We start from the raw sequence: 11,645 nt of genomic DNA, 5'->3' as shown, positions 1-11,645 counted from the left end.
CCATAAGACCAATTTGTTTTCGTCACAACAATCAGTTTCTGATAAAAAAGGTCGTACCCAGTGCACAAGGCTCCCGCTTTACGCAGGGTCTGGGAGAGGTAAATGTCGGCTAGCCTTACCCCCATTTATGGAGAGGCTGCTCCCAAGTCTCGAACCCGAGACCTACCACTCATGGGCGAAGGCAGTTTCTGATATTCATTTAAAATCATTTCATCAAAGTTTTAAATGATTGGATTTAGAATATATAACGATAGCCATCTTATTTGAATAATTGCCAGCATGTGACACGAAAAATACATGACGCAGACTTTATGTTAGCAACAGTTATATCGAATTCGAAGTATATGTTGGGGATTACAGGTAAATTAACAAAAGTAAGAAGCCATGGCATCGATACAGAGATCTTCTAGTAATGTTCCACTGTAACGTTGCATCTCTCAACCGAGTAGAAAGTTGCAGCATCCACAAGCAACGTTTCGAACGTAGCGTATCCTCTCGCAAATCGAAACTTTCCGGTACCGGAGACCACCGAAACCTCCCTAACCGCCTCGAACTGCTTACTGGTCCCTTGTATCTCTAATGTGCTGCCATTGTACTTCTTGTTTGTGAACACAATCGATATCAACACATGAGTGTTGAGTCCGTCCAGCCCGGATGTCACATACAAGCCTTGGCCTCGCCCGACTACGGCTGAGTTTAGATCCGGTGTTGCGGTTAACGGATCATCAGTCACGTAAACTGTTCCGAACTGAGTGAAGGTCCAAAGCTTGCCGGCAATACCTGCAACTGGGATTACTGTGCTATTCGGACCGGCAATGAAGTCATGGAAGAACACGGTCAGTTTGGTTTCTTTGAGCTGACTTCTTGTAGCACCGGCCGAAAAAGCGGCAAAGGTTAGAACTAATAGCAACTTTGCTATGAAGTTCAATGCCATTGGAGTAGGCTAGGAAGATGAAGGTGTGAGCTGATAAGAGAGGACACATGGCAAGTTTGTAGGTATATCTGCCATGTCAGAAAAGACAGCTGGGATTTGTTGAAGAGTGGTTATTTTAGATAAGATTTGGTTGGATTGGATGCTAAGATTTGGTTAGATTGGATAAAAGATTTTCTAGTCGTTAAGTCGGTTGGTGGCCTTTATATGTTAGCTTTCTGAAAAGACCTATTGTATCGAACCATTACATTGAATGAATATTCATCCTTTGAGTGCACTACTCTCTCTCTCTCTGAGTTCTTCTTCCTTGCTTCATTTTTCCTGCTTTCTTGATCAAACTTTAGTAGATTTACAGTAGTTAATATGGTATCAAGAGCCAGCGATTCTTCTGTGGTGTCCGATTTTTTGATTGGTTTTCTGAGGCTCGTCGGTACTTTGGGTATCTGAAATTTCAGTCGGCGACGGCACTTTGGGCATCTGGAAGTTGAGTTGGTGCATTTGGATTTCTCGAATTGCCTTGCTCGGTTTCTCAATTCAGGTTATATGCTTCAATTCCGTGTAAGTGTATGATTTTTTTTTTTAGTCTTTGAAGAAGTAGATTGTTTTGTTTTGAGGCACGAAGCCATCACGGTTTATTTGGGGCACGAAGCCATTACTGTGTGTTTGCGGCACGAAGCCATCTGCGATCAAGATTGTTTGTTTGGGCATGAAGCCATCTGAGAAATTTTTTTGTTGTTCTTGTATCTTTGAAAGTTGAAATTGTTCTTTTTCTACTTGTGCTCTTGCAATATGCATAGTTTGTGTAGCAATGGCGTCTAATACTGTTCAAATTGAAGGTCTTTTGGGTATGCTTACAATCAAGTTGATGTTAGAGTATGAGTGTGATTCATACGGTTTGGTAATAATCCTTATTGTCTCATATTGCTATAGAAAAATCTTAATATGTTTATGAAAGTTAATTCGACTTTGGTTTGGATTGAAACTCTATGTCGATAAGCTTAAGAATAGAACTTGTACAAGGATTTTGTCTTGTATTCCTTGTAGGATTGTAATAGGGCAATCTATATTTAGTATAAAAACATAAGTCACTACTCTCACAAAACATACACTCAATATTGAACTAAGACTTATTGTTAGTTTGAGTACTTTTGGTTTTGCAAGAGGGGAGAAGGTGCACTGTTTAGAAGTTTGATTTGGCTTCTACTATTTTTACAGTCTTACAATACAACCACCACATTACGGCATTCACCACAACAAGGATCAGACAATGGAGGAGCTGTTCTACCATCATGAGCATAATGAGCTTTTGAAGTCGGTCCAAGAATGGATAAAAGAAATGGCAGAGTCATGCTCAACCGTAGCGGTGCTAGTGGCCACTGTGGATTTTGCGATCGCCTACGCTATCCTACGGGTTAGTTAGTTATTGTGTTTATCGAATTGTGATTTTAATACTTGTATAAATTTGTGGTTCATGAGCTTAATCTCTTAACTTATAAATTGGATAAGTTTAGTCTTACAGTTGAATGATAAGAATTTTTCGAAATGGGTTTATCAGTTCAAGTATGTTATGAAAGGGTATAAGATGTTTGATCATTTTGATGGCACTGCAGTTTGTCCTCCTAAATTTGTGATTAATACAGAGCATGGGGTTACTAGTGTAATTTTGTAAGATTAGGGGAGCGTTTCAGATTGAGACAGTTGGTATAGGCTTTGCATGATTAAACAAGATGGGCACATTTCTCAAGCCTCAAGGTTGACCTACAAATTATAATTACAAACCAAAGCATTTGCTACAAAAAAGAACATGAACTGCAGGTACATTGCATGCATAGGCCTCGTTTGGCAGCTCAGACTGTACTGATTATTTCAGTCGGATAAGATAATTTGTCATCGGATAGTACTGACTATTTAGTTAAGCGTACTAACTATTTAATCGAGCGTTTGGTGCAGTACCGGATTAAAAATCCAGTTCATCAAAGATTATCATGTTCATTTACTTCCTCAAAAGGAGATTGAAGAACATTTATGGCACTGAGGGTTCACAATTTAAAATTAGCAAGAGAGATGGAAAAAGAGCCAGCTTGATTTTGTTTTCAGCAACCCGACTAATTAATACTGACGATTTGGAGTGTATAAGTTATCCGGCGTACGTCGTATAAAATAAGCCGGACCGCATAAATAATCCGGTGCTAATACGGAATGGCACCAAACACCGGATAATATTAAATAGTACTATCCGGTGTGTTATCCGGCATGCCAAACACGCCCATAGTATAACAAATGGACATAATATTCTAGTAGTGCTTTATTGTAACAATGCACCGTAGTACATCGTATGAATTTGGAACGTCCAAAAAAACTGTTTCAAATGTAGCATATCCCCTAACAAATCAAAACTTTCTGGTACCTGAAACCACCGATAGTTCTCTAACCTCCTCAAATTGCTTACTAATTCCTTGTATCTCCAGAGTGCTGCCATTGTACTCCTTGTTTTGTGAACACAATCGATATCAATACAAGGGCATTCCGTCCGTCCAATCCAGACGTCATAGTCAACCCTTGAGCCCTGCCAACGGAGGCTGAGTTTCGGTCCAAGCCTTCCGTTATTAGGTCATCAACGGCGTAACTTGTGGCAAATTGGGTGTAGCTCCAAAGCTTGCCGGAAGACCTACAAGTGGAATGTCTCTGGCATTTGGACCGGCAGTGATGTCTTGAAGGTAGAGGGAGAGTTGGGTTTCTTTGGACTTGGGAGTGGCTCGGACTGGAAGTGGAAATGGAGCCATGGCTAGAACCATGACTAGTATTATGGATTGAGCACTGAGCTTTGGTATGAACTTTAATGCCATTGGTTGATGCATTGGAGCTAATTGAGAAACGAAGAACAACCAATTTAGCTTTAGAAATAGCTTGGTGATCTTCAGTTTCATACGGTTAGGGTTTCAATTTATAATTTGAACAAAGGAGCAATTATTTAACTTCTCATTTGTATGCAAAATAATTTGTTTACAATATATGTATTATTTGCATGCTAGTGTATTATTTGTTGCAAGTTTTTCATAGTTTGTATCAACTCCCACTGGCCTTGTGGTTTTTTTTTTTTCAATTGGGACCTTTTGGCTCACCCTTTGTACTTGCTTGCCTGCTTTTGGCTTCTTTGAATCTACGATCTTTCGAATAAAAAATAAATAAATAAAAGTGGTACCTGAGATTTGTATAACTCATCACTTTGGTCCCTAACATTTCAAATCAATAAAAGTGGTCCTGAAGGCAATGAAGGGTCTGTTTGGTGAGCCGGTTGGGATGAATTATGACCAATTGAAATAGACTTAAGTCTAGTCAGTTGTTTGTTGTGTCAAAATAAAAATAGATTAAACATGGTAGGATATGATGTGTTATGAATTTACAATAAAGTGAGTTATCTAACTCATCCTCACACACTGGTTACAATCGCATTGCAAGGCAACCGCGTTCAATCTTCCTCTCCTCCCTATAAACTTGAGTCTACTCAGTTGTTTGATTTTTTTCTGATTGTTTTTGTTGGATTGGAACGACCGTAATTGGGAAAGAGAGAGGAGGAGGAGTGAGGGTGAAGTGAGAGAGGGAGTGGGAGAACGCTCATCCTTTTCTTCCGTTTGCGGCACCGGTCCGGTCTCATCGAGCTAGTGTTTCACCAAACAATATAGACTAGGATTCAAAATCTAACCAATCCATGCCAACCCAATCTTATCTGAAACGCCTACCCCCATCCAACCCACCAAATGGGCCCGAAGAGCTTTGTGATTTTCTCCGTCAGGGTCATGGATTACTTTCAATGTGCATTTGTATATGACAAACTAAGAATTGTTCAAGCACAGAAAAGCTATGGCCGAATGCTAGCTAGCAGTATCTATTGACCGCGAGCAGTATGCCGATGGCTGGTTGAGAGTAGCAGCTAACATGACTGAAACTTCCACTCCCCCGAGCCCGAGTAAGCGACTGCTAGGATGAGATTACTACTCACAACATCCATGGCGTGCCACTTCTTGGGTAGAAAGCAAATACATAATCATTCAGAACAACTTCAGTTTTGAACTTCTGAAGAGAAACTAAAATCACTCAGCCACGCGTTTTCCACTTTCGAAGATCACGTAAGTGAGATAACACTACCGAAAAGCAATATTTATTGAATAAAAACGAGAATTAACAAAATTCTTGCATCATTTGATTACATTTTATATATAACTATAGGTACGAATTTATAACTGCAGTCATATTCTTTTCTGCTTCGACCTCAAATCTACACTACCCACCTCATAGAGCTAGATATTGACAAAGATGACAGATAATTACTAAGTAACCACTCCCTTACGTGTTCTTTTTTCCATCAGTGTGGGATGCGCTTTGTTCAATCGATGTTAACTGACTGCGGAGATTTTGGTTGTCTGCCAGCAAGCGGTCGTATTCCATAAGAAGTCCTTCAGATTGCTTTCTTAGGGCCTCTACCTCACTTCCCGCCGCCTCTGCCTTCTTCTCTTTCGTCTCATATTCAGATTCCAGAGTCTTGATCTTTGTCCTCAATGTCTCATTCTCTTGTACTATGGTCTTAAGTTGCTTTGAACTTCCGTTTTTCTCCTCTTGAGAACTTTGGTTTTGTCTTTTCACAGCCTCCATGGCCTTCCTGAGGAATCGAAGTTCTCGTATATAATGGTGCAATCTATCTATCATCAGAGAAAGAAACAGAAAAAATCCTGCATTCGATACGATTGAAAGTCAGTTTTGAAGGATATGAATGGTTATCAAGCAAATCAAAGAAATCATTAGAATTATAAATAACTTGAGCAAAACGATATTCTAATGACCTCTGCATCAGATGACCAAAGTTCTGCCTAACAGAAAGGAAGGGGAAGTAAGGTAGCATATCTAAAATGTTAAGAAAATATAGGGAAACAAGAAGGCAAGAAAATCTGATGTTCGAGACCTAACTCAACTTCATAACAGGTTGAGCTAATATGTTTCATGCTCAAGCTGATGAAAGTCCAACACTAAGGGCAAAGCAGAAGAACGTTCAGCTGCTTCAAAAGGTAGCTATCAACTTGCCCTACGTAAATCAAACCATTTCTTTCTAATTCCATCACATATGAACTCAACGATTAACAGGCACAATTCATAACGAGTACACCTAACTCCAGTAACTCGAATAGAAAGTACAAGATGTAAGTCTAGATAACAGTAGATAAGCCTGATACCAATTTTTGAAAACAAGCTTAAGAGATCAAGAAGAATACCCATAAGAGAAATTTCAAGCATTTTCACGGACATGAGAACCTCGTCCGTAGGGTTGAGCACGCCAGATTCAATGGTTCGGTTCTTGATGTCAACCAAATTGTAGACGTCGGCCATCAGAACAGCAAATACAGTCCCAGCGACCGTCTTCACCATCACCGGGCCCTTCCCTTGCTTCATCTTATCCAAGGCGAGGATCACTAGCTTTCTCAGAGGGTTCTTGAACAAGAAGGCCAAAATCAGCAGCATTTCGCTGAAAATCACCGTGTACAGCAGCTGCAACATCTTTACTCCAAACTCCGAGAACTGAAGCAATGAACAAATTGAGGTGTTCTCAGTAAAATCAGTTTGTTTCACTGACCGTAATTATACGAATAAGGAATACTAATGATAACAGCAGACAACTTTTAAGCTATGTATTTGTTCAATAAAAACAAGGTTTTATAGCCAAAATGATCTATGAGATTGTCATAACTCCTCACTTTGGTCCTTGAGATTTAAAATCGATAAAATAGTTCCTGAGATTGTCTAACGTCAATCATTTTGATCCTTCTAGAAAAAATTTCATTAAATTAAAAAAACCACCAGTACAAGCAAAGGGGTTGATTTGACAAAAATACCCTAAATTAACGGAGATTTGAAGAACCAAAATGACTGATGATGGATAATCTCAGGACCACTACTATCGATTTTAAATATCAAAGACCAAACTGAGTAGTTATTCCAATCTCAGGTCCATTTTGGATAAAAAGCAAAAAAACAATACTACCGACTCATTTAATCAATTCATTCGGTGTATTTTCAGATAAAGGTCGTACCCAGTGCACAAGGCTCCCGCTTTACGCAGGGTCTGGGAGAGGTGAATGTCGGCTAGCCTTACCCCCATTTATGGAGAGACTGCTCCCAAGTCTCAAACTCGAGACCTACCGCTCATGGACGAAGACACTTGCTATCGCACTTGCTATCGCACCAAGTGCGACCTCTATTCGGTGTATTTTCAGATATCGTAAGATATTTATACATATGCATTTTTCCATATAAAATACTGAAGCATTTCAATAAAAACCGATTGCAAACTGAATGATGATGGAACTCCGAATGATTTACAAATTTGCATAAATTTATGCTTAAAATGTCATGAATTTATCTAATATTACCCTTCATTCTACAGATTTAACGCAAACACGGAAACTGAGTGCTAAATTTACATAAACTATAGCAAAAATAAGAAATTAACATTTTAATTTATCAACAACGTTGCTTTCCTTCACAAATTAGATGAATTTGCTAAATAAATTCACAAATAAAATCAAAATGAATAACGAACACCATAGATCAAGGATAAACAAATACAGAAATAAGCAGATTCAGAGATGAATAAGTCTAGAAGCAAAAATCAGAGATCAAGTAAAGGAAAGCAACAGAAGAAATCAAAAACTGCGAAGACTTACCAAGATGTAAAGACAGAGTGCAGGGGAGAGTGGATGAATGTGAGAGTATGGGTGGGAGAGTAAATGGGCGACTAGTTTTTTTTCCTTTCTTCTTTCTTTTTTGAATGGTAGCTGGAGAGTAGAGAGAGAGAGTGAAATATCAGGAAGAAAGCGAACCGCTTCAACTATAGACAAATATCGGTTTAGTAGGTTTGAGAGTAGGTTCAATTGAACTAAAGTTGACCATGGCAACTACAATACCAGAGAAATGCTAAAAATACTTTTTCAAAATCGGAATTCTCGTCACTTACTACTATATTAGTTGTATTTCTCTTCACTTATAAATTAGAGGTTTTAGGTTTGATTATCGTCAAAGGCGAATTTGAACCACATTATTGCTAGTCTATTGTGAGGCTAAGCACATCCCCTCTCCTTAGTGTAGATAATATCATTTGTTCAAACAAAAAAAAAAAAACAAAAAAACAAGTAGAACTCTCAAGGGACTGCCACATTACTTTTTGGCACCATTCCCTTACTAAGGTTATAAAACATTGTGTCAAAAAGATGAGGTGGCGAATAATTCATAGAAAGTCTCCTTGGCATTATAGGTTTGAATTTCGATGACAAGGAGTTCAAACTAATTTATCCACACGATTCTTAGGCGAGTAGGCCGGAAGAAGTGGGTATGATACTAATATATTTAACTCATATATGAATCACATTTTTACAATGGCTAGAAAATTTGAGTGTGATACTAATTTACTGGCTAGAACATTTGGGTGTGGGTTAATCTGTCCTTTTGCATTTTGGGCCTGGGAGGTTTTTTCGTGCTCGAGTTTCGATCAAGTTCAAACTTATTCAGATTGGGCTTTGGATTTTTCAATTTTATGGTGTCCAATCATTTTCCTTTAGGTCAACTTATATTGCAGGATTTCTAAAGGATTAGTGTTTTAAAAATCGGCTTAAACGCTACATGATGGTCAGTTTTCGGATTAAACTCAGGTCGGAAGACAAATCAGAGAAGAGATTAGACGGGGCGGTGTCTAAATGGTGTAGGTGGGCGCTGAAAAGCAAAGTCGGTCTGGGCATGGTTGAAAGTCTGAGAAGTGAGATTATAAATTTGAATTTTTCTTCTCTGTTTCAATATCCAGGAGGACAGATTTTTCAATGTGACTATCACACAAGGTGGTACAACACGTGTCTTTATATAAATAGTGGGTTATGCTAATGTACTATTTGTATACCTGTCACAACTAAAAATTTCTTCGCAAGGAGGAGGAGCCTCATTGTTCCACGAAGAAGACAATGCATAGATCCTCGTTTCTCTCTCCCACATGACAAAGTAACATTTTGGTCTTCTTATGTAATTGTTATCCTATGAGGGTCCGCCACAAAGCACTAGCGTCCCATTAACAAAAGGCTTATGAATTGGGAGGCGATGAATATATACGCCGACACAAAATTAGGAGGTGTGGTGCCGGATGTCTTACTTCGGTTGACATTTCTCCAGGCCAATGCTTTTTTATTCGCGGTGTAACCCCATTAATTTTTTTCTAAAATTTATTATAAATTCGTAAGGTTTTTGAGATCAAATTACTAAGATATTTAAACGAATATTTTAATAATTTTGTATTTTGTATGTTAAATAATAAACCCAAATTCTTATAGTTTTTTAAGTGTAAATATGCTATGTGAACACGGAAAATTCCTGAAACGAAAGAGACAAGAACAACGTGCACAAACAAAATATTTGTATTTGATGATTTTGGGTTACAATCTCTCTCTATTTTGATCCTCTGATTCGATCTCCGTAAGGTATTGATTTGTGGATGTTTCCTTGATCCAAGGGCCGTCGAGGCTTGATCTTGGATGAACTGTTGGAAGTTTCTTCAAGGGGCCGTGGGCTTGATCTTTGAAGGTGGATTTGAGTGGATCTTCAAAGGGGCTTTTGGGCTTGATCTTTGAAGAACAGTGACGAACGGATCTCCAAAGGCTTTTGGGTTTGATCTTGAAGAATAGTGATGAACGGATCTTCAAGGGGCTTTTGGGCTTGATCTTGAAGAACGGTTGGATGTGTGGATTTGTCGACGTTGTTGATCCAAAGGGCCGTTGGGGCTTGATCTTGGATGAACGGATGATGAACGATGGTGCTTTCTTCAAGGGCCGTCGGGGCTTGATCTTGAATTGGTGGATGGTTGATCCAAGGGGCAGTTGGGGCTTGATCTTGGAAGAACGATGAACGAAGAACGAGGAACACTTTCTTCAAGGGCCGTCGGGGCTTGATCTTGAATTGGTGGATGATTGTTGATCCAAAGGGCCGTTGGGGCTTGATCTTAGGATGAACGATGAACGAAGAACGCTTTCTTGATTCTTAGGGAACCTGAATGCTTGAGAGCTTCGGAGTTTCAGAGCTTCAGAGCTTCAAGAGTTTTGCCTAATGATTTTTTGGTCCCCTCCCTCTCAAATGAATGAAATTGGCTTGTATTTATAGAATTTTCCAAGGCCTAATTTTGAATATAATATCCCAGATGAAATAAGTCGTTTCTGCCAAGTGTTGACACGTGTCCTATTTGATGACTTTTCCAACTCATTTCAATTTTCGTTGAGTCACACGCTACGTGTAGAATTTATGTAATACATGAGCGTTGACACTTTGATTTATCGGTCAACATTTATTTACCGAAATTTCGATGTCTACATGCTCTTATTTATGTAATATATAAATAATTTTATTTCAATCCGCTTAGTTTGTTTAGGGCCCGGCTAGGCGCCTACACTAGGCTCTAGCTAGTTACCTAACTACTGTTTAGTGATTTTTAGAACCTTGTAAAGAATTGAACCAAATAACACTAATATCCTGTTAAAATTCAATCCTACCAATTTGCATCCACACAAAAATTTAACCAAATGGCGTTTCAAACATTAAAAGTTGGAATCACATAGCATATATAAGGATGGGGTTAATTACACTAACACCCCCTTAGGTTTATCGTGTTTGCACAAAACCCCATCACGTTTGAAACATAACACTAACACCCCTTGAGGTTCTAATTTTGTTTCACATAATCTCTTTAGGGCTAACGTCACCTTAAAATATTATCTTAAAGACAAATTTTGTCCTTATATTTAATTACTTAAAAAATAAAAACAATCTTTTTAAAAAACAATATAGGGTTTAGGGCCTCTCCTCCGCATTCACCACAACATAATGGAAATTCTTAACATGTTTCACCTCCTCCCTAGCCGTCCTCACAAGAAGCTACTCCTTCGTCTCGGTTTTTCAATCAATCAGCCTCTCCACAAGCTTGGCCTCACCCTCCGCCATAAAAAAAAAAACATGAAAACCGCCAAATTAATCTTCCTCACGAAAAGCATGTTGTCATTGGAAACCTTGAACTTTTTTGCCGAATTCCAAAGAAGATATGGGTTCATAGTAGAGGAAGAAAGATAACGATATTTCTATAATTTTCTTTTTATTTTTTAATTATAATGAGGGAAAATTTGTCCTAAAGAGGTTATGTGAAAGTGAACTAAAACCTTAAGGGGTGTTAGTAATATGTTTCAAACATGAGGAGGTTGTCACGCCCCAATTACGATATACGTCCAAGATCAACACGTGACATCACTAAGTAACGGTATATCTAACATACCTCACATCCGGGATACGTACGAAGCACAACTCCAAATTTGAATTGCATAGTAATTTTCGTATACTTTATGGCTGCATCTAACCTCATCGTTAGACTGCCTACGTATCCTCAATAGGGATCAAGCCATTTGTAGTTCACCATTCACTACACTCGAACATTTATCACATAAATCACTATGTCTCAACATAATACCACAATTCAGGCATGCAACATCTCAAGGAATATTCGACGAAGCATAATAATATTCTCTAGTCATCTTGGTTAACGAGTCTAATTATAATAATAACAACTATAACCAACATCATCCAATAATCACACCAATGAATAGAACATACAATACACCGAAATGCAAGGTTAGAGCAACATAGTTCA

The 11,645-nt window shown here is 38.5% G+C and overlaps 2 protein-coding genes and 1 pseudogene across 2 annotated transcripts; all 3 read right to left on the bottom strand.

The window, feature by feature from the left end:
- Positions 1-241: 241 nt before the first annotated feature.
- Positions 242-1,320, bottom strand: LOC126583370 (dirigent protein 22-like). The gene has a single exon (XM_050247718.1). It carries the CDS (start codon positions 932-934, stop codon positions 407-409), a length of 528 nt encoding a protein of 175 aa, XP_050103675.1. The 5' UTR covers positions 935-1,320; the 3' UTR covers positions 242-406.
- Positions 1,321-2,695: 1,375 nt separating this feature from the next.
- On the bottom strand, positions 2,696-4,569 carry LOC126583367 (dirigent protein 1-like; annotated as a pseudogene).
- A 505-nt stretch (positions 4,570-5,074) lies between these two features.
- Positions 5,075-7,814, bottom strand: LOC126583366 (uncharacterized). The gene is made up of 3 exons (XM_050247714.1): positions 7,645-7,814; positions 6,196-6,499; positions 5,075-5,658 (listed from the first exon to the last, which is right to left on the bottom strand). The coding sequence occupies exons 2-3, from the start codon at positions 6,476-6,478 to the stop codon at positions 5,276-5,278; spliced, it is 666 nt and encodes a 221-aa protein (XP_050103671.1). The 5' UTR covers positions 6,479-6,499; positions 7,645-7,814; the 3' UTR covers positions 5,075-5,275.
- Positions 7,815-11,645: the final 3,831 nt, after the last annotated feature.

This window comes from Malus sylvestris, chromosome 9 (assembly GCF_916048215.2).
Source record: "Malus sylvestris chromosome 9, drMalSylv7.2, whole genome shotgun sequence".
Taxonomy (NCBI): Eukaryota; Viridiplantae; Streptophyta; class Magnoliopsida; order Rosales; family Rosaceae; genus Malus; species Malus sylvestris.
This window is presented reverse-complemented; position numbering and strand designations above follow the sequence as displayed.